The sequence below is a fragment of the Plasmodium berghei genome, assembly GCF_900002375.2.
Source record: "Plasmodium berghei ANKA genome assembly, chromosome: 10".
In the NCBI taxonomy this organism is placed as follows: Eukaryota; Apicomplexa; class Aconoidasida; order Haemosporida; family Plasmodiidae; genus Plasmodium; species Plasmodium berghei.
In genome coordinates, this window is record NC_036168.2 from 1,291,031 (window position 1) to 1,312,625 (window position 21,595).

Consider the following 21,595-nt stretch of genomic DNA (forward strand, 5'->3'; position numbering starts at 1 on the left):
ACTTAAAAATTTCATATTGACTTTTAGATAATTCGATTAAAGGAATGTGTATGTTTTCTGATTTGTATAAATGTGTATATATATATATATATATTTACTTAAGTTATTTTAATGTTTAAGAAGAATAAAGAAAATATATATAAACCTGATTTCGTTTTTTTTACATGCATATATATCATACACATATTTCGTCAAAATGTATAAAATAACCAATTTAAGAAATTGCATACCTAGTAACACAGTTTTAAAAAATACACTGCTCTTAAACCCTATAGGAAAAATAACCTCATCATATTTAAATGCCCAAAATAAAGTAAACATGAATAAGGGAAACATATATATAGATAATTTTAATGAGAATAAAGAATTTAATAAACTAGAAAATAATTCCTTTACGCTATTTATAAACAGTAACATTTTAATAGATCTAAAAAAATCATTTAACGAGCAAAGCAGTAAACAAGTCTTACTCTTTTGGAATAGAAGCCCAGGCGCAAGATATCCCAAAAAGGTAGTTTTTATGTTGCTTTATATATTTAGTTATAAGAAAAAAAAATTCATTTCTCTACAGTTGCATTTATATACATACATACGTGTATGTGCATACATATATATATTGTACAAAGACATAATCACGTTTTTTACTTTTAATTTCTTATTTTTTTAATCTTAAACAATCTTTCAGGCGAATAATGGAGCACGGCCAGATTGTCGTTCGCTTCGAAAAATCAGGAAGAGGCTTAAAACAGGGAAATGAATATTGAATAGTATCAAATTCAATAGTGATTTGGCTTATAAGCAAATAAATAGTATAAATGCGTATGTATATAGTCACTTTAACTAAAATTAAAAAATAAAAATGTTTCGTTTTATATAATATAGATTTAATTTCGTGCAATTATGTTATTTTATTTTAAAGTTTTAAAAAAAAAATTTTTTAAGAATTAACACTTGTTCTTTACATTTTAGAATATTTATTATAATTAAGCAAATTAAAAAATATGAATATGAAATAATATATATATATTTTATACTATGGAAGAAAAAAAAATTTGCATATGCCCCATTGTGGCTACATTTGGCTTATATGTGTGTATACACGCCCATGTTGTTACCCCCTAAAACTGGAAAAATATAAGAAGTTTCTATGGATTGCAATAACTAGTAAATAAATACGCTCGAAACGCACAAGAAGGAATAGAGAGATTGTCCATCACGATATTTAAAAAAAAAATAGTATACTAATAATTAAAAGCCAATTCTATGTTTATAAACAATTAGTGTCCTATCAAATAAAAATAACTTTATAGTAGTAGAAACGAATTACCACAAAAAATTATGTAATATATTTGGAAATAAATAAATAGAAAAAACGAAAAATTACTTAAAATATACACAGTCTCAAAAAATAAATAACGCAATTAGAATACACGATCATAAATAAAAAAGTCCTTTTGGTAGAATGCTGAAATACGCATTTTAAAAAGTTTGACATATTCAGAATTCATTTCTTGGAATAAAATTTTGATTTCTTTTTTATATTTATTGACTATATCTTTAAACAATTTATAATCTGGCAAATCGGCACTTGGAAATTTTAAATCTTTATTAGCAAGTGAAAAAATATCTAATTTGAGCTTCTGCATAATATCTAATAGGTCTTTTTTCTTATATTCAAAGTACGAATGAATTAAACCATGAATAGGTTCTCTCGTTAATTCACCAAGTGCAAATGATTTAACAGTTGGGTCATATGGAAGTTCATTTACATTTTGGGGTTTTTTAAATTTGTTTAAAAGAGCCTTAAAATGTATATCTTTTAATATTGGTTTTCTAGGGGTATAACTCATTAAATGTTTTACTTGACCAAGTAAATTTGATATAATATAATTATAAATTGTCAAATGTTTAATACAAGAAGAGAAAATTTTAATGGATGGAGCAATGTGCTCATACAAATATGCATTTGCTTCATATATATTATCTTTTTCCATATATGTGTTGCATAAATTACCAAAAGCATGCGCGGCATAGTACGAAGTTATATTCTCCAAATTGGAATCAATCAATTTTATTTTGTTTTCGTAATCTTTAAAATTGTTTATAACCTTCTTATAAGCATTATCGACATATTTTCTACTTCTATAACTTAGCCCTGATTTTATTATGTACAATTGCTTCTTAAGGATATTCTTAGAATCTGGTTTGTTAACATTAAAGAACATAAAAAGTGTGAGTTTTGATAATATCATATGTAATGTATTTTCAACATGGCATTCAATGGATTCATTCATAGCCTTCTTAAAAAAATTATCATAAGAGCCAGATTCTGTATTATTTATATATGATTTAATATCTTTTCTTTTTAATAATTTTTCTAATTTTGCAGGGTGTAATAGACAATAATTTAGTTTATGCAAATTTGGAAATTCACTTTCGGATAAATAATAATCATTTGCTAAATTAACAGGAGTAATATTTGAAGGTAATCTGATTAAATCGAAGGTAATCATTTTTTGTGGTATTTTATATGGGCCAAAAGTATTAACTGAATTACCAAAATTCAATTTCAAGTCCTGATTATCTGATCCAACTAATTTATGCTTTTTAATACATTCTACATATTGATCCCCTTGAGTTTGTATGTATTTCATATCGTTTTCCTGAAATTTTTGTATTGCTTGGGGAAATATATCAAATAAAAAATTATCATTGGGACATGACTGTATTGTTGTCAATTCAGCTAATTTAAATTCTTTATCATAGCCTAATGTATGCATAGCTTTTTTTAAACGGGGTGTGTAATCTGGTGTATATTTTATAGTTGATGTATTTTTTTCATCTATATTTTCATTAATTGTTTCCTCTTCGGCGGTTTCATCAATTGGTTCCTCTTCTTTTAAATCAGCTATTAAATTTCCATTAAATAAAGCGTAATCCCTATCCTTTAATGAATCAGAATCAGCGATAGAATTGGCGTCTTGCTTTTCACTATCTTTATTAGAAGTTCCATTTTTATTTTGATTGACATCATCATCTTCTTGTAAAAAAGACATTTTGGGGAAGATTTCCGTGAAATAATTCAAATTGCCTAATTTATCATTGTTTATACCTGGGCTGTTGTAACCATGTGAATAATTGGATATAATATTAGAGTCACGTATGTTAAATGCCACAGAATAATCTTGAAACACCAATCGGGAAAGTATGAACAAACTTACAATTTTAATAAACATTTTTCGCAAAAAAAATAAAATAATAATAAAATTTTTACTAAAATCTAATGTGCTAACTCAAGTTCACGAGAATGCCTCGCTTTGATTTTTTAAAGCAAAAAGTATGATTTTAACAAATATCAATGCATATATATTTATTGCACATCTGTTTACAACTGTAACTTATGGTATATTGGATGTAGGTTATGGAAATGAAAAATAGACAAATTCTAAGTTAACTTTTATCGTTTCTAAAAAATAATACATATAATAAAAACTAATTTCACATATTTCAGTTTACATATAATATATTATTTATATAAAATTAAAAAAAAATGAAATAATAGAGAAATAATAAAATACCAAACAAAATCAAAAAATTTTAAATAAAATAAATAAACAAATAAAATAAAACCAAATCAATTGTTATCGGTTAACATTGTATAGACATATTTCTGCAAATTTACGCATATTTTTTATTTTATCATTATATTTTTTTCATACGATTCTATACAATTGAAAATTTTATTTATATTTTTTTTCATGAAAAAAATGTACACATTTTGCTATATTATGTATTCCCTAAAATTTATCTATCATTTTTGCACAAAACCTAATTCATCTGCTTGTCCCTTTTTTAGAATCGTGAATTTCTGCATATGGGTGCTTTCTTACAAAAAAATATTGCTATGTGCAATGTAAAAAAATTAAAAAATAAAATAGATAACAATATTCACTACCATTATAGTCAGTTTCCATTTATCGGATTCGAAAAAAATATATATTTATAGGAATTTTCCATTTAGCTGAAACATGAAAAATTGTGTAAATTGGACTGACATTATGTACATATAATGTATGATAACATAGTTTATAGTGTTGATTTTAATTAATTGGTATTTTCACTTTATTTTATTACTTTTAATACGTATTTCCGTTGTTCATTCTTTATCTTATTTAATATGCCTGATCTGTGCCACTTGGGGCATGTAATATAGGCAAGAGAAAAACATTTTAAATAATTAAAATTATATTTTTTTTAGGAGATTTATTTTTTTATAGATTTTAATATGCTGTGAATTGCATTATTATTTTGGGAAAAATCAGTTGGAGAATGAAACTGTAACATGTGTGCCCAAACAAAAATATATTTAGGCATATGGATATACGTATGATTAATATTATAAGCATTTTAGAAAGTTCACATAAGAAATTATTCAACGAAATATTTCCAAAATACGCATGTAAATTTATATATTAATAAGTATTTACAACATATATGCTATATTAATAAAAATCCACAATCTTACAAAGTTGCATTCAAAAATATATAAGTATTATTTCTTTTATTTGTTGATCCTTTGTTTTAATGCACAGTATTAAAATGAAATTTACCACATCACATAGCATATAATGGGACTTTGTACTAATGGCATTTATTCCGATCGCTATCATTATGTTTAAATGAAAAACGATTGTGCATCACATATTATTTTAATAAAATTATTATAATATATACATGTAATTATATCAAGGTATAGTATGGTTATCCTTTCCTTTCTTTTGTCTAAAGGAATACAAATAATTTTTAACAATTTAAAAAATATTTTTATATAACCTGTTATGGTCATCATACCATATATGTGCTCCCTTTTTTTACGCGTAAATTAGTAAAATTATTTCCTTATACAAGGAGAAAAAATACATTTATTTCTTTTCATTAAAAAAAATTGTCAAACATATCAGAACAAAAAAGGGAGTTTACATTTTACGTGCAACATACATGCAATAAATACTAAAGTTGAATAACTTGAACATCACGAAATATGTTAAAATTTAATTTTAAATATTTTAATGCTATTGTGTACTTGTTAATCAAATGTTATGAGACAGGTATATTGTGTTTTTTATTTTAATTAGTTAATTTATACATTATTTTACTTTTGTCAATTTAAACGCTTTAAATTAATATATATAACCTCGATTTATTGTTTATATGTTTTTCATTCTACAAACAGATGGCGAAAATTATATAAAATATTTTTATCGTTTACTTTCTTTTTATTATATTTTTTCAAAGCTGTACTTAAAAAATATTTAAGTTATAATAAAACTTTTGCATACGGTTTCAGTCAAAATATATTAAAGTAATTTTAAATAAAAATAATGTGATAATAAAATAGGAAAAAATATAGATACATATGTAGGCACGGAAAAGTATAGAAAATACCCATTTTATAAACATGCATTACATATATGTTTAATTGATTAATCGTAGATATTGTGTTTTTATATTTTATTATATTTATTTTTTGTTCAATTGAATAGAATTAAAACTGTGTTTAAATTTTGTATTATGAATATTTTGAATTTTGAAAAAAAAACTACAAAGTATATGTTTCATATTCTTTGATTGTTATATAAGTCACCTTTTTTTACCGTTTTGCACAAATTTATTGTGCAAATTAAAAAGCAAAGGATATAAAATGAATTTCCTTTTTTTTTTTATTTCTGTATCGACTTCTCTTATATATCTTTATTTTTCCTCTAAAAATATAAAAGATATCAAAAATAAAGCATGCATTTATCTATTTATTTAGGAGTATTAGAATGCTTGCATCCATTTCCATAACCTTATACTATGCAGAGATAAGACCGAATGAAAAAAAAAACACGTTTACCAAGATCTAATAACCCTTGGGAAAACGTGAAAAGCCTAAAAACTTGCGATGTTGATCTGTTATTTTCCTATGATTTGAGCAAAGGTGTTAATAATAAGTTTGTTTCATTTGCTCTTAATTTATTATCGGTTAGTAAAAAATATGATTTAATATTTATAAGTTACGATCAGTATATTCACATATACGAATTAAATAAACTTATAGATAATAGTAAATGTTATAGAAATGGACATTTTAGGAGTGAAAAATCGAAGAGTATTAATAGTTTTATAAAATATGGAATAGAAAAAAGTAATAAGTCTTTTAGTAATTTGAATAAACTTAAATATGCTTATGACGATGTTAAAAAATGTTTAGATTTAAATGAATGTTGTATTCCTTTTCCTTCAATAATATTATCTCCATATATGCATTCCAAAGGATATGTTAATATAAAATGTGAAGAACACAACAATTATGATAAAAGCTTATTAATATCAGTTGGATGGTCTGAAGATACGAATGTTTATTATATTGACAAAATTTCAGAGTGCATAAATATTAAAAATAATATAAAATACTTATTAGAAAAAAATGTATATGATATGGCGAGATATGAAAAAAACGATTTAAATGTTAATGAGAAATACCACCTCAATATGGGTAATAGTTTTTTTCAAAGTTTTACTGATCCATATCATTTTTTAAAAAAAATAAAAATCGACGAAGATAATTTTATATTAAATTTATTATATAATAATGATGATAACAAAAGAAATGCCAACAACATTTTTAATGGTTATGATGAATATTGTGATGCCTTTGAATTGTCCTCAAGTTTGAGTAATTTTAATTATTTAAAAAACACTGAAAAACAGAAAAGGAATTGGCGTTTATACAAGTTGGTAATTCAACGTAAGAGGAAGCGAACAAAAAAAAAAACACACACTAAATTAAATAAAATAAAACGGTTAGAGAAAAACTTAGATAATATTATCATTGATCTTGAAAATACTCGGCAAAATTCGAAGGGTAAAAATAAATTGGGTACATTAAACTTTTACGATACTTCAAAAAAAAATGGAATATGTGTATACAAAAAGCGAATCAATAAAATTGAGAACCGATTATTTAATAAAAACCTGTCTCTTAATATAAGCCTATATAGAAGGAATTATAAATATATTTCACAAAATGAAGAACATAAGAAAAATTGCATTTATATGAGCAACATAACAGATGCAATAGATATCAATTCTTACAATTGGAGAAAAAAAAGAAAGGAAAAGGGAAACAAACAAACACAATTTCGAGTGAGTGACATTTATAGTAGTCTTGAAAGTGCTGAAGAAGATGCAGAAGATGACGAAGAGTCAGATAAAAAAGGGAATAGAAATTCAAAAAATTTTAAAAAAACATATATGAAATTTAAAAAATTAAATCAAAATAATGATTTAAAGAATGGTGAATCTGATATAGAAGAAATTACATTTTATAAAAAGTATCATGGTGATACATATGTGGGGTATAATTTGAGAAATAATTTACACATAGATGAAAAAAACAGTTACATAAACACAATTAGAAAGGAAGATGAATTTTTTGATGAATATATAAAATCTTCTGATGACGAAGATGGATGTGATAGTAAATACAACAGTATCATGATAAGGAGTGGTTATAGAAAAATAAAAAAAAACAAAGAAAACGAAAGGGAAGGAAAATACGTGATAAGCAATCTGAACACTTCTTTTAATATTAGTATACTTAATAATAAATGTTTAAAAGATATGATTAAAGAAAAAACAAGTAGAAGAAATAATATTCCTGAAAAAAATGTAATAGATAAAGATGACGATATTTATATAAGGAAAGAGCATACGAGGGACAATCAAGTTGATGGAAACGATAGTAACATTGAAAATGTAAATAGCATATCACAAATGAAAAGGAAAAAAATGCAAGAAAATATAAAGAAATTAAAAATTATAGATAAATATATGAAGGGGTATAGAGCAAATATAAAGAAATTAGATAAAATAAAAGAGGACAGAAAAAGAATTGTTAATTTTTGGAAATTATATATAAAAAAAGAATATTATAATGCATATAGTAAAAAATTAGAATCATTTTTAGATCCAAGTACTAAAATAAAATATCATAGTATATGGAATCAAATTGATATATTTTCATTTGATTTATTTAATTTGGGATATTATGATCAGATATTAAAATCGTCTTATTTATTTGTCGAACCAGATATTGTATTTAATAATAAACATTGTTGTAAATCTGATACATCAACTTGGGCTATTTCTTTTAATTTTGCTAAAAATTTATTAGCAATTGGTTCAAATACACATAATATAAATATATATAATTTGAATAACTTTTACTATTTTAGAAAGAGGTACAACTATGATGAAGCAACCAAATTTTTTAAAAGCACTTTTATCGATAAAAAAATTGAAACAAGTAATTTATTTGGAAACGGCTCTAAATGTTTATTAGAAGTTTGTAATATAAGTGATGGAAATGATTTTTTTAAAAAAATACTAAAAGATAAAAACAGTAAAAAGAGAAGAATTGACGCGAACAAGTGGGAAAATACAAATAAAGGAAATAATACTAAATGTCATGACCTTGACAATATAGACAACATTTGGATTCATATAGATACAGAAAATTATAATAAAAGTATGAAAAAAATATGTGAATATAATTACAATAGTGAAGAAGGATCGATGTTTAATAGGAAATATGATGACATTTTCGAGAAAAACGGAATAAATAATCTATTAAAAAGAAGAAAGAAAAAAAAAAAAAATAGAAATAACTTCAGCAGTGATAATGAAAATGCAATGGAAAAACAACATGAAGTAAAACATTGTATAAACGAAATAAACACGGGTACACTGTACAAAAATAGCTATATACCTGTCAACTTATTAATACTATTTAATAGGAGGCGAGAAGTTTTGAAAAATAGTTTATTAACAATATCATTTAATTTTCCTAGAGATTTAATTATGCTTTTTTTAAAAGAAACAAATTTAGGGGATGAAATTTGTAAAATAAAATGTAAAAGAAAATATAATACTAAAAGTATAATAAAAAATATGAGAAATTTATATAGTAAAAAACATGAATCCAACGAATGGAATAATTTAAAATTATTTAGCATTAATACAGTGATAAATAATAATAATTATTATTTAAAAAATTGGTATATTAGATATTTACGTAACAATGTTATATTAAAAATAAATAAAAAGTATTTCTTAATGCAGCATAAGAAAAACTCGAAAAAATTAGGTTGTGGAAAAAAGTGTAGTAGTATAAAGGAAGACATAAATAAATATCTATTTAATGATGAGTATATAAATAAATATTTTAATACCATCTATAGTTCCAAAAAAAAATGTTTTAATTTTATGGAAAAGGAAAAGAAGTGTATTATAACAGAGTGTTTTGAGAAGAGAGATGAGAATTTATGGAAATTTTGCAATTGCTTAAAATGTGATAAAAACAAAAAGTTGTTGCTATATACTAATATATATAGCTATAAATACGCAAACGAAGTATTGAAAAGTATATGCACCAAATTTAGAAAGTTTATTAAAGAAAGACATGATTTTAATTTTCTAAATACAAATAAATTGTGTTCCAATTTAAATGATATATTTATAGTTTTGGATAAAAATCAGACAACAGAAGACATATATAATTATACACATATATCTCAAAAATATATTAATAATCTAAAAACAATTATAAGTAATATACATACACATTCTATATTGGGAATATGCTCAAATTGTGAACAGCAAAGCTCAATCGTGAACAAATATACAAAAGAAAACAACGAATTACACGAATCTGAATTGTATAACAAAAAAATTTTAATAATTTGCGAATTGCGTGATCATAATAGTAACATATTAGACAAAATATTATTAACAAATGAAACAATAGAAGAAAACGTTGATTTTTTTTCTACTTCATTTTCTGGGAGTGAGAATGATGATCCAAGCATTAATGATGCTTTTCCATTTCATTTAAATAAAAAAGGCAGAAATCGTAGCAATACAAACAATAATGGGAATAACGATAATTCGAATGATGAAGAGAATGAAAGAAACGAAAAATTTGCAAAGAATAAAAAAAAAAAAAAAAAAAGTTTTAAAAGAGGAATTGGAAATAAAAGGCATTTAAGTGGAATTCTAAATCAAACAATTAAAATGGAAATATTTGAATTAATTAAATATAAACCCAAAATAATACCAAAAAGTGATAAAAATAAATTACGAAAACATAAATTTACAAATATTATTAACAATAATTCTTCAATTAATTCAGAATCCGATTCGAAAGGAAGTAGTTCATCACAATTTAGCGTGCAAATTAATAACAACGTAGATTATTTTACCTATCATGCATTGCAAATGAATAATAATTTGGACAATTTTGAAAATACAGGTATGTTGAGCGATATAGTTAGTAACAACAATGATAATGATGATAATACAAATGATTATGAACTTAATACAAGTCAAACCATAAATATAAATGTAATTAGTGGGACTCGTAGAATGTTCAGAGGGGAATATAATTATGGATTTTCTAATAACGAGGAAATGATTGCTCGAGCATTAAATAATTTTCGAATTCTTAGAACCGGTTTTTTTAATAATTCTAGAAATGATTCTACTAATAATTCCAATGACAATAATTTAGGATCAAATATGATAAATCAAAATCCTCATCAAATTGTTAGAGAGTCACCAAATAATTCTCAAGGAGATTCAATAGTTGATTCTAACAACCATAACGATTCTAATAGTGCTTACATATTCACCAATTGGAATGCTCCTCATTTAAACATGTTTCCTAATATATCAATGTATGAATATTTAAATAATGTGAGCCCATCAACCAATGCATTCACTTTAAACGCAAGGACTACAAATGATAATAATGAAAGTGAAAACAACATACATACTGAAAATGATAATATAATCATGAATGCATATACACCCCCAAATATAAATAATAATTTGAATTCCATTGAGCATAGTAATGCATATGCAAGAGGAAATTATGATGACGAATTAAATAACAGCAATTATGCTTATAATAATGTAAATTATGATGTAAATACAAATAATGTAAACATTCGAAATAATTTTTCAAATGATATTTCTAATCTCGTGCAATTAAATAATAGCAATGAGTTGGTTTTTCTTAATGTTGTATATAATAATGCTTCGGATAATGGAGTTGAAAATACTGATAGATTCCCCATTTTTCATTTAACCAATGCATATTTAAATACAAATGTTATGAACAATGTTGAAAGAAATCTGATAAATAATTCTGTTCACGAAAACAATATAGATATAAACTCCGAAAATATTGTTGTTGGAAATTTTGTAGGGAATATGGATGATAATGTCGAGGATTATGTTGAGATTTCAAATGATAATTTGGAGGGTAATGGCTCAAACGATTCAATAAATAACACAGGTAGTAATATAAGAGGAAATAGAGAAAGTTTATGGGGGAGTTTATTGAACAGAGTAAACACAAACATCAACAGCCAAGTAGCAAGACAGAACCTACTTAGTCTTAATAATGTAAAAAATTTAATAATAATGGAAAGTTTAAATCGTTTAAAAAATAAAGTCAAAAGAATGAATGAAATAAATAAAAAATTTAGTGAAGTTCCATTTAAATTAACTCATATTACTGAATTAAAAAAATATGATGCAAAAATTAAATATGTATATACCTTATCAAAAAGTGCAGATGAAATTTTTATGAATTATAATAGTATGAGTAATTCAGATTTACAGTACAATTTTGTTATTATATGTGAAGGAGCTCAAGAAAAACACCTAAATAGGCATGCTTTTGTAAAAAGTAAAAAGAGAGATGAAGCTTATCAAGTGCAGCAAGCAAATGAAAAGGATATAATGCAAGTAAGTAGTGCAAACTGTTATTTTAATAGTTCAGATAAATTACATGAAACTGAAGAAAATGATAATAAGGATAGTCCCTTTATAAAATGCGAAGGGGATTATGAAAACTCAATAAATAGTAGCATGCTTCGTAATATGAATTCAGATAGTTTTCAAAATGATGAAAATGGCACTTTTATAAATAATGTAAAAATTTATAAAACTGAGGAAGATTACAAAGATTGCATTGGTATCGATTTTTTTGCTGGTGCAAATGATAGTAATCATATTGAAAATTATTCGAAGAAGTTTGATGAGTTAGGAGATGATGGCGCATTAAAAATGGGGAGCGATCAAAATAATGTTTATATACATACATATGATAAATCAGATGAATCTTCTTATTATTCATTTTCAAGTAGTACGGAAAGTGATTTTAGCAATATCGAAGAAACATCATGCGATGAGTGCCCTGAATGTGAGGAGCATTCACATTTATTTTATAATCATAGAAGTAATGTAATAAAATTTAAATCTGCGTATAAATTTATAAAAGGTAAGAACTCTATTTTATTTACAAATAATTTCAATGTAGACGTAAAAAGTAAAAAAAATGGAGATATTAGAAAATATTATCTAAAGAAAAATTGTTCCGAAAAAAAATCGATCACCCCCCAAAAAAAAAATCGTAAAGAAGCGAAAATTGTGACTCTACATATGAAGGATTTTGACTACAGACCATGTGATACTTCAAAGGATAATGAAATAAAGAGTGAGCATATTAGAAGCGTAGAAAGTAGCGAATGTAGCGACGAATATAATGGAAACGATGAAATCGTGGTAAATTCAAAGTGGATACACAAAACTTTATTGCAAGAAAATTATTACGAATGCAAAGAAGAAAAATGCGATGAAAAGAAATCAAAGGAAGAAAAAACTAATAAACAAATTAAGGAAGTTTTTGAAAAAATCAGCAGCAATGGAACAAAGAAAATAAATGAATATATGAATGACGAGAAAAATGATATAAATGATTGGATCAAAAAAAAACTAAAAGTGGAAAAAATAAAACGATATTACAATTGTAATGTGAGCTCGCTGATTCAATATAAATCAAGAGAAATAGCAAAATACTTATTTGATGAAAAAAATATAAAATATTTTGAAAACTTTTTTACTTGCACATTATTAAAAAATAATTTTCGCGACAAAATAAAAAATAGATTAGAAAATGAAGAAAATAGTTTAGAAAATGAAATTATATCGACCTACTCAAATGTTAGTTTTTATACATCTGATTGGTATGATATATTTTATAAATTTATTTTTGAAACATCGCCTAGATTTTGTGAAAAAATTATTAAACATCACCAGCATAATATACCTTGTGTTAAATTTTCTCCTGATGATCGATTTCTTTTATCATGTTCTGTTGATAAATCTATTGTTTTATGGAATATATTTAATACAAAAAATAAGTATTTAGATAAAGACTATAACATATATGATCATATTTTTCCATCACAACGATATGAGGATAGTTATCGCAAAAATAATGAGGCAATTTATGATATAAACAATGAATTTGAATATAATACGAAAATTGAAGAGTTAAAAGAAAAGGGTATAGGACTAGAGAAGTATTGTGACTATCTTTCAAGATATAAAAATTGTCCAAATGTGTTATCAAATATATTTGTAAAAACGAACAATATGAAGAAAAAGACAATCTTTGAAAAACCTTTTCATATAACAAAAATGTATAAATTTAAAAAAGAGACAGAACTTATTGATAAAATTAAATCAAGTAATATTGTATGTAAACAAAATTTAAGCAATATGGGTTGGGCGTGTGATTTTGTTATAAAAAAAAATATTCCAAAATTTGATTTTTTAAGTGAGTTGTTTCAAAATTGTTTACAATTCGAATTAACATCATCCTATAATTATTCTATTTATTATCAATGTACTGATAAAGCAATTAGTAACTTTTTACCCCTATTTGAAAAATATTCTATTTTTCAGTTATTCAGAAGCTCATTTTTGTGTATAAGAAAAAAATCCAGCTCATATGAATATACAAAACAAGAAGAATTAGGTATCCCATGGATGAAAAATCAAAATAAGCAAACAACAGTTTTAGAAAATAATATCATAAAATACTTATATAAAATTGGGATGAAAAGACAGCAATATTTCTTAGATGGTAATACAAAGAATTTAATAAATATATTGATAGGAAAAAATATAAATAATAGATATTCAAAGAAAAAATTAAAAAGAATATATAAAACAATGAAATACATCGCCAAAAATTTATTAAAACCATATATTTTAATCAATCCCCCACGAAATAGTAATTCTTATAATAAAGAAAAATTAGTAGAACTAAAAGAGGGAAATTTAAAATGCAATTCATGTATTTTGACGGATTATGATTTAGATTATTCAACTAACGATGGGCAAACATTTTACAAAAATTTTAAAGGCGAAATAAAATCTGATTATAATTTTTATACTTATATTAAAAATAAAATGAGGAAAAAAAAATTGGAGTATAGAAATATGCAAAAAAATGGAGTAGACGATTTCACTTATCTATGTGAACAAGGGCCAAGGAATAAATTACAATCAGATAATTCTTCTACTATATCTGATGAAGGAATAGAAGAATTTTTCGAAAATAATGATAATGTGAAATCTGAAAATAATAATAATAATGAGTATGATAACCGTTTCGATATTAATAAGGTGGATAGAATGGAAGGAGAAAAGGAGAAAAATAAGAAAAAAAAAAGTGACAAAAAAAAAAAACAAGCAGATGAAGATTTCGATACAGATTATGTAAAAAGGATTCAATTTGAAAAATCTGTAATTTACAAACATATATGTAAAATAAAAAATGATACAAGTATGCGATTTTTATCAAAAGAAAACAGAAGAATTAAAAATATATATAACATTAATTTTTCAAAATGGAAAACAATATTAGAAAAATTAATGAATCAATATAGTGATATGAAAATTTTTAGACATATATATAACCATATAAAACGAAAGATTATTAATAAAAATGTGAAAAAATATTTACTAACAAAACAAAGCATATATTTTAATTTCCATATAACTAGAAATTATAAAGATTCAAAAATTTTGAACGAACTATTAACCAATTATTCTACATATTTTTATGATGGAATTGAAAGTAGAGATAAAGATGGCATTGAGGAAAAATGCATCGATATTAAAAATATGAATAAGCATTTTTATTCTTATTTAAAATTAAAAAGAAATTTATATAATGATACAAATAAACGTTCAATTTACTCATCAAATGAAGAAAAAAATGATTCTAATGAAATGAAGAAAAAATCGCAGTTTAAAAAGTTGGATTATAACAGGAATATATCATCAAATGCACAAAATATGTGCTATACTATTATATTAAAAAACAATTTGGAAAATTTCCATAATGTAATAAATAATATTGTTAACATTTCAAATAGAAACAAAATAATAAATCACCACAAATATTTTCGATTAAACTGGGCTTTCAATTGCAGCAATTATACTTATATAAAAAGAGAAATAAAAAAATTAAAAAAAAAAAAAAAACGCACCAGTGAAATTAATGACGATAATGATAAGAAATGGTACAAAAAGGGAGAAATTTTTGAAGAATTTTTCAAAGATTTTGATAAATTAGATTTAAGATATTCCAGAAACGATGCATATAATGAGAAAGATACATGCATGGATAGAAAATATAATTATTCTAAAAAGTTAAAATCTGGAATAAAAAAGGGCAAATTGAAAAAAAAGACAAATAATAATATAGAGGGTGCGTTAAAAGAAAGGGCAAAATATAATATATGCTATTTAAGTTCAAAAAACGAAAATTATAAACTTAATTATTTCTACAATTTAAATGTTTTACAAAGTTTGTATAAGCATTGTGGGAAAGGTCTAATTGTTGTGAATATGCAATATTACAAAGGAATGAAAACGGAAGAAGAAACAAAAAATAATATTACAAAACAAAATTCTAAAAGCACAAATAACAAACGTGGTGAAAATGTAATATTCGATATTGATATATTTGTATGCAAGGAAAAATTTGATGATAAAATTGAGCTAGAACATATAAGGGAGAAGAAAAAATCCCAAATATTTAAAACGATTATTTTTATTATAAAGGTTAATTTAGACGCTTTGAAGAAATATGTGATGAAAAAAACTATTTTTGAACATAAATATATTAACAATCAATTTTATATTAATGTAAAAGTTATGAAAATATTTTACTTGACAACGTTACGAAATTGGGATTTAAGAAATAAAAAGGATGAAAATATGCTACACAATGAAAAAGTTAAGAAAAAAAATATATTAAACTCGCATTTATCAAAGGACGAATATATATTTTTTATATATTTAACGAAAAATTTATTTAACAATAAATATAAATATTCACTGACAAAAAAATTAGTATATAAAAATGTTGTAAAAATTATTCACTTAATTTTCAACGCAAAGTCTATCAACATAACAAAAAATATAATTAAAGATTCGATTTTTGAACTTTCCAATATTGATGATGCATCTATATTGAGTAACGATATTTTTAGTTCTACATTTAAACTATTTTTCTCCATGTTAACCCCGAAAAAAAAATATATACTTATATTAAACATTTCAATGTTAAGATTTTTATATTCTCATATTAGTGATTCGGTAGAAAGAATGGGGAAAAAAAAAAAAAATTATTATTATAGAAATGATACATGCCATTGCAAAATGGATGGAAAAGAAAATTTTCAGACAATAATAAATAACGAAGAAAAGAAACAATTAAATAATTATTTAGTATTATCAGCTGATAAAAATAAATTATATTTGTTAAAAATCCACTTTACAAAATTAACTAATTCTTTTTTTAGTACAAAATTTGTACCAATAGTTGTTCAACGTATACCACAAGAACATAAAATATTAGGATCCTTTAAATCATCACGTATCAGTTTATTAAAAATAATTAATGAAAAATCATGTATCATCTTAGCTAATCAGTATAGTAACATGATACTTATTTATTTTGTCAAAAAGTGCATATATACTAACGCTTTCTTTTTGGTACCTTATTGTACTATCCCCCTATACACTGAAAAAATAGCTAGGCTTGCTATTCCGGTAAGAAATATTAACAAGAGTACAAAATTCAAGAAAAATATAAAATGGGATATAATTCACATTTATTTCATTGCGCAAATTTACACAAGTGTATAAATTTTCTATAAATTTTATCTTTGTTCTGCACTTTATTTAACATTATTGTCATGAAAAATTCTTTATTCGATTTTATTTATTACTACTTTTTCAGGGCTTTAATAGGAACATTATATATGGAAATAAAAAACAAATTTTAAATAATATAAATTATAACTTCAAAAATATATTGATGGGAAACGAAAAAGATACTAACGAGGAGAAAAATTTTTATATTGCTGGGCTTGACGTTGTATATGTAAAAGGCGGCGAGAATGATTTTATGATAAAAATATATGCAATTTTGCTAAGTAATATTATGTTTTGTTACAAATTGAACTTTAGCTATTACTAGCCGCTGTAAGCTAAGCATATACTTTTAGCCTTATACACCGCTATTATTTAGTGTATTTGCTTATTTATTGTATGATTGTTTATTCATTATTTATTTATATGATTATTTATAAAAAAAATTTTGGTTTAATATTTATTTATTGTCCTTATCAAAACAAAGGTCATTATGTTTATATATTTTATATGATTTTGTTTCCTGTGAATACATATGCTATATGTATCCATTTATATGAAATTAATTTATATATATAACCTATTAATATATTTTTCTTATAAAAATGAATAACTTCATGATATATTTTAAAAAATATATTATAACTCTATGAGCATTCTTTATAGAAAGATGTGTTTCATGAAATTATATTGAACTATTAATTTATATATTTTAAAAAGAATTGTTTTTTTAATAAATAATAAAAATGTAATTCGAGAAAAAATGTTATCAAATTTGATAATTTAAAAAATAAATAGTAACTGGTTGCATGTATATATAAATATATACAAATTTAATACATTAAAAAGTTGTTTATTGCAGGAATGCGAAAAATGAATAATTCTATAAATTGAAAATTAGGGAATATTAATTATGTATATTCTAAAAACAATTTTTTAAGTTTTCATTTTACTAAAAAAGAAAGAAAAACAGTGATGATATGTAGGTGTGAAAATTAAAAAGAAAAAGGGCGAAGCATTTGTTAAAAAATGCATTTAACATTCATATAATGATATTGTTACAATCTGCAAATGTAAAATTGCAACAATTATTTTATTGCCACTAATGCTTATGTGAATTATTTTCCAATCGAAGCTCAAAATTCATTTATTCATTATTATACATATAAGATTGTATTTTCCATATTTCATTTCTTTTCAAAATTGTTCATAAAGTTTTCCTGAACATAATTTATTTCCAAACTTGTTTAGTCGATCTTTTAGCATTCCTTTTGATGCTAATATGAAAGATAAAAATATAGGGTTGGTTTTAAAAGGTCGTGATGTAAATTCAGGGTGAAATTGAACACCTACATAGAAATCTAAATGTTTAATTTCACAGACTTCCATTCGAACACTATCAGCATCTTTTGCTACAAAACTTAAGCCAACTGCTTCTAGTAATGGGACATATTTAGGATTAATTTCAAATCTATGTCGATGTCTTTCATAAATATGTTTTGCTTCATCGTAAGATTTATATATTAATGAATCTTTATCAATAATTTGTGATTTTTTTACACCGAGTCGCATAGTACCACCTTTTTTATCATCTCCTTTAAATCCATCCATAGAAATTATAACATTATTATTATCAATTTCTTCTATACTTTTATAATAATCTGTTATACCCATTAGCTTAATTTTTTCTTGTAATTTATCTTCTGCTAATTTATTAGGAATATTGTCTATATATTTTTGAACTGTCATTTCATTGTAATAGCAACTTATGTTTTTTCCATCATTTGATTCATGATTTATATTGCTCTTATTAATAGTAGAAGTGCTTTTATTATCAGTTTGACTATGTTCACTACATAATATATTAGTATTAGTTTTTTTATCAGCCTGAGCATTGATATTATCGTCGTGATCTTTCTTGGTAAAATTTTGTTCAACATTACTTTCACTTTTATATTCCTGTTCATTACCTGAAGCAGATTGTATTCCGCCAATATCCTCAAACTCTTCTGAACTTGCAAATTTATTCAAAAACTGTCTAGTTATATCTATTACTGATGTTTGCATACCTAAGCATATGCCTAAATATGGTACATTATTTAATCTACAATATTGTGAAGAAAGATATTTTCCTTCTATTCCTCGTGTACCAAATCCACCTGGTACTAATACACCATCAACGGATTTTAATGTATTCCATGCATTATCATATTTAACTTTCCTTTTTTTATCATAATCTTCATCAGATGTCGTTTCATCTATAAATGTATGTTTTGAATTTGCATCATTATTATTGTCTAAACATATGTCATATTGATATTTATTCATTTTTTTTTTTAAGTCTGCGGATTTTTTTGTTTTTTTGTTTTTTAGTGACAAATGACTACTATTAATATATTTAATAACTAATTTAAAACCACACTCTATACATGCATGCACTAATGCTGAAATTATAGAAAGATATGTATCATTTGATGCTGTATATTTTCCTACAATTCCAATATTTACAATTTCATTAGATGATTCATATCTATCTGATAATTGTTTCCATGTATTAAATGAATATGGAGCAATATAAAATTTATTTTTTAAAACAATATTTTCTAGATTTAATTTTTTTAAAACATTTATACAAAAATTTTGTTGGTCTAATATTAAAGGTACTTTATATATATTAGACGTATCATGTAATGATATAACATGCTCCTTTTTTACTTGTGAAAATAAAGAAATTTTTTGTTTAGCTTCTTCATTTAATGGCTGTTCGCATCTACAAAATATGAAATCTGGTTTTAACCCTGCTTCTCTTAAAATTTTAACACTATGTTGTGTTGGTTTTGTTTTTTGTTCTTTAAGATTACCCGTTATAGGTACATGCGATAAGTGGCATAAGCATGCATCATCACTTCTTAAATTATTTATTAATTGTTGTAATGCTTCTAAATATACAGCTGATTCAATATCACCTACCGTCCCACCCACTTCTATTAAACATATACAAGGTATTTGATCAATATCTGTTATATTATATTCTTTTATCATTTTTTTAATATTTTCATCAATAACATCCTTTATCCATTTTTGTATTGCATCAGTTACATGTGGTACTACTTGAACTGTCTTGCCTAAATATTCTCCTTTTCTCTCTTTTTTTATTACTTGCTCATATATTTTTCCTGATGTTATATTATTTTTATAAGTCAATTTTATATTTAAAAATCTTTCATAATTTCCTAAATCTAAATCAGCTTCTCCACCATCTTCTAATACATATACTTCTCCATGCTCATATGGAGACATTGTTCCGGCGTCGATATTTAAATATGGATCTATTTTAATTGTCGTTAACAATGTATTCTTTGTCAGTAGCAATACCCCCAAACTACTCATAGCTGTTCCTTTTCCTAGCCCACTCATATTTCCTCCAGTCACGATGATATATTTGGTTATGGGATTTTTAGTCTCCATAGTATTCACTTTATTGAAAATTTATATGAGATGAATGACACTGATATATATGTAGGAAGTTATGAACACACTAATATAAGCACAGCGATAATGGTGTTGGTGCATGTGCTTGATAAGCGAATAATAACTAGAAAACTATGATACTAATACAATTGAAAATATTCAAAATGAGGCACTTGCCTTGATAGGTATCTTCTTTATCAAATAAATCTTCAAAATTGTATATATTAATAGGTATGCTATATGCATGCATTTAAAAATTTGATATTCAGTTATAAATAAAGATGTATATAACCCTATTTCAAGAGACGAATGCATATGTTAATTCAAATATAATAAAAAACTAAATTAAAATTAGTAAAACTAATTATTTAGAATAATAATAAGATGATGCTGTGTGTATTTATCGAATAAGCATTTAGATTAAAAGTTACTAAAAAAAATTTGCAAATGTTATGTTAAAAATTTCCGAATGCTACATTTAGGATACCCATAAACATATACGGGCATTCATGCATGGCGCGTATATTGAGAAACACGATATTGCGCCTAAGCATAAAACATATATAATTATGCTGATTTAGTTTCTCACTTGTCTTCATAAAAAATATTAAATATATATATTGCAGCTTTATTATATATACATATATATCTGTTTTATTTTACATTCTTGGAAATTTTTGAAAAAAGTAAAATATATACGCACACACTTTTTAGTGATAAAAACAAACTCTCATATTGGATACTGCATTTTTTTTTCTTAAAAATCTTCAATTTCTATCTTAAATTTAAATATAAACGTTGCTTGTTTTATTCGCAAATTTGCCTGATTTGTTCTTTTCTTTTTTTTTATTTTAAACAAATTCTATTATAGTTATATTTAAACTTATAAAGAATAAGTATATTTACTTTGCAAAATGGTGTTTAAAAAATATATATTAATTTATGCTTAATTGAGCGTGTGTCTTTTTTATAAACACGTAAACATTTGCATATATTA

General features: G+C 24.0%; 4 protein-coding genes across 4 annotated transcripts; 2 read left to right on the plus strand and 2 right to left on the minus strand.

Moving 5' to 3' along the window:
* Window positions 1-196: 196 nt before the first annotated feature.
* Window positions 197-757, plus strand: PBANKA_1032000 (conserved Plasmodium protein, unknown function; the record flags this gene model as incomplete). Its single annotated transcript, XM_034565421.1, has 2 exons — window positions 197-511; window positions 686-757. 2 exons carry the CDS (start codon window positions 197-199, stop codon window positions 755-757), a joined length of 387 nt encoding a protein of 128 aa, XP_034422119.1.
* Window positions 758-1,421: 664 nt separating this feature from the next.
* On the minus strand, window positions 1,422-3,236 carry PBANKA_1032100 (rhoptry-associated protein 1; the record flags this gene model as incomplete). Its single annotated transcript, XM_034565422.1, has 1 exon — window positions 1,422-3,236. One exon carries the CDS (start codon window positions 3,234-3,236, stop codon window positions 1,422-1,424), a length of 1,815 nt encoding a protein of 604 aa, XP_034422120.1.
* A 2,638-nt stretch (window positions 3,237-5,874) lies between these two features.
* PBANKA_1032200 (WD repeat-containing protein, putative) lies at window positions 5,875-17,455 on the plus strand (the record flags this gene model as incomplete). Its single annotated transcript, XM_034565423.1, has 2 exons — window positions 5,875-17,025; window positions 17,216-17,455. 2 exons carry the CDS (start codon window positions 5,875-5,877, stop codon window positions 17,453-17,455), a joined length of 11,391 nt encoding a protein of 3,796 aa, XP_034422121.1.
* An 869-nt stretch (window positions 17,456-18,324) lies between these two features.
* On the minus strand, window positions 18,325-20,595 carry PBANKA_1032300 (CTP synthase, putative; the record flags this gene model as incomplete). The annotated part of the gene is made up of 1 exon (XM_034565424.1): window positions 18,325-20,595. The coding sequence occupies one exon, from the start codon at window positions 20,593-20,595 to the stop codon at window positions 18,325-18,327; it is 2,271 nt and encodes a 756-aa protein (XP_034422122.1).
* Between the last annotated feature and the right edge of the window lie 1,000 nt (window positions 20,596-21,595).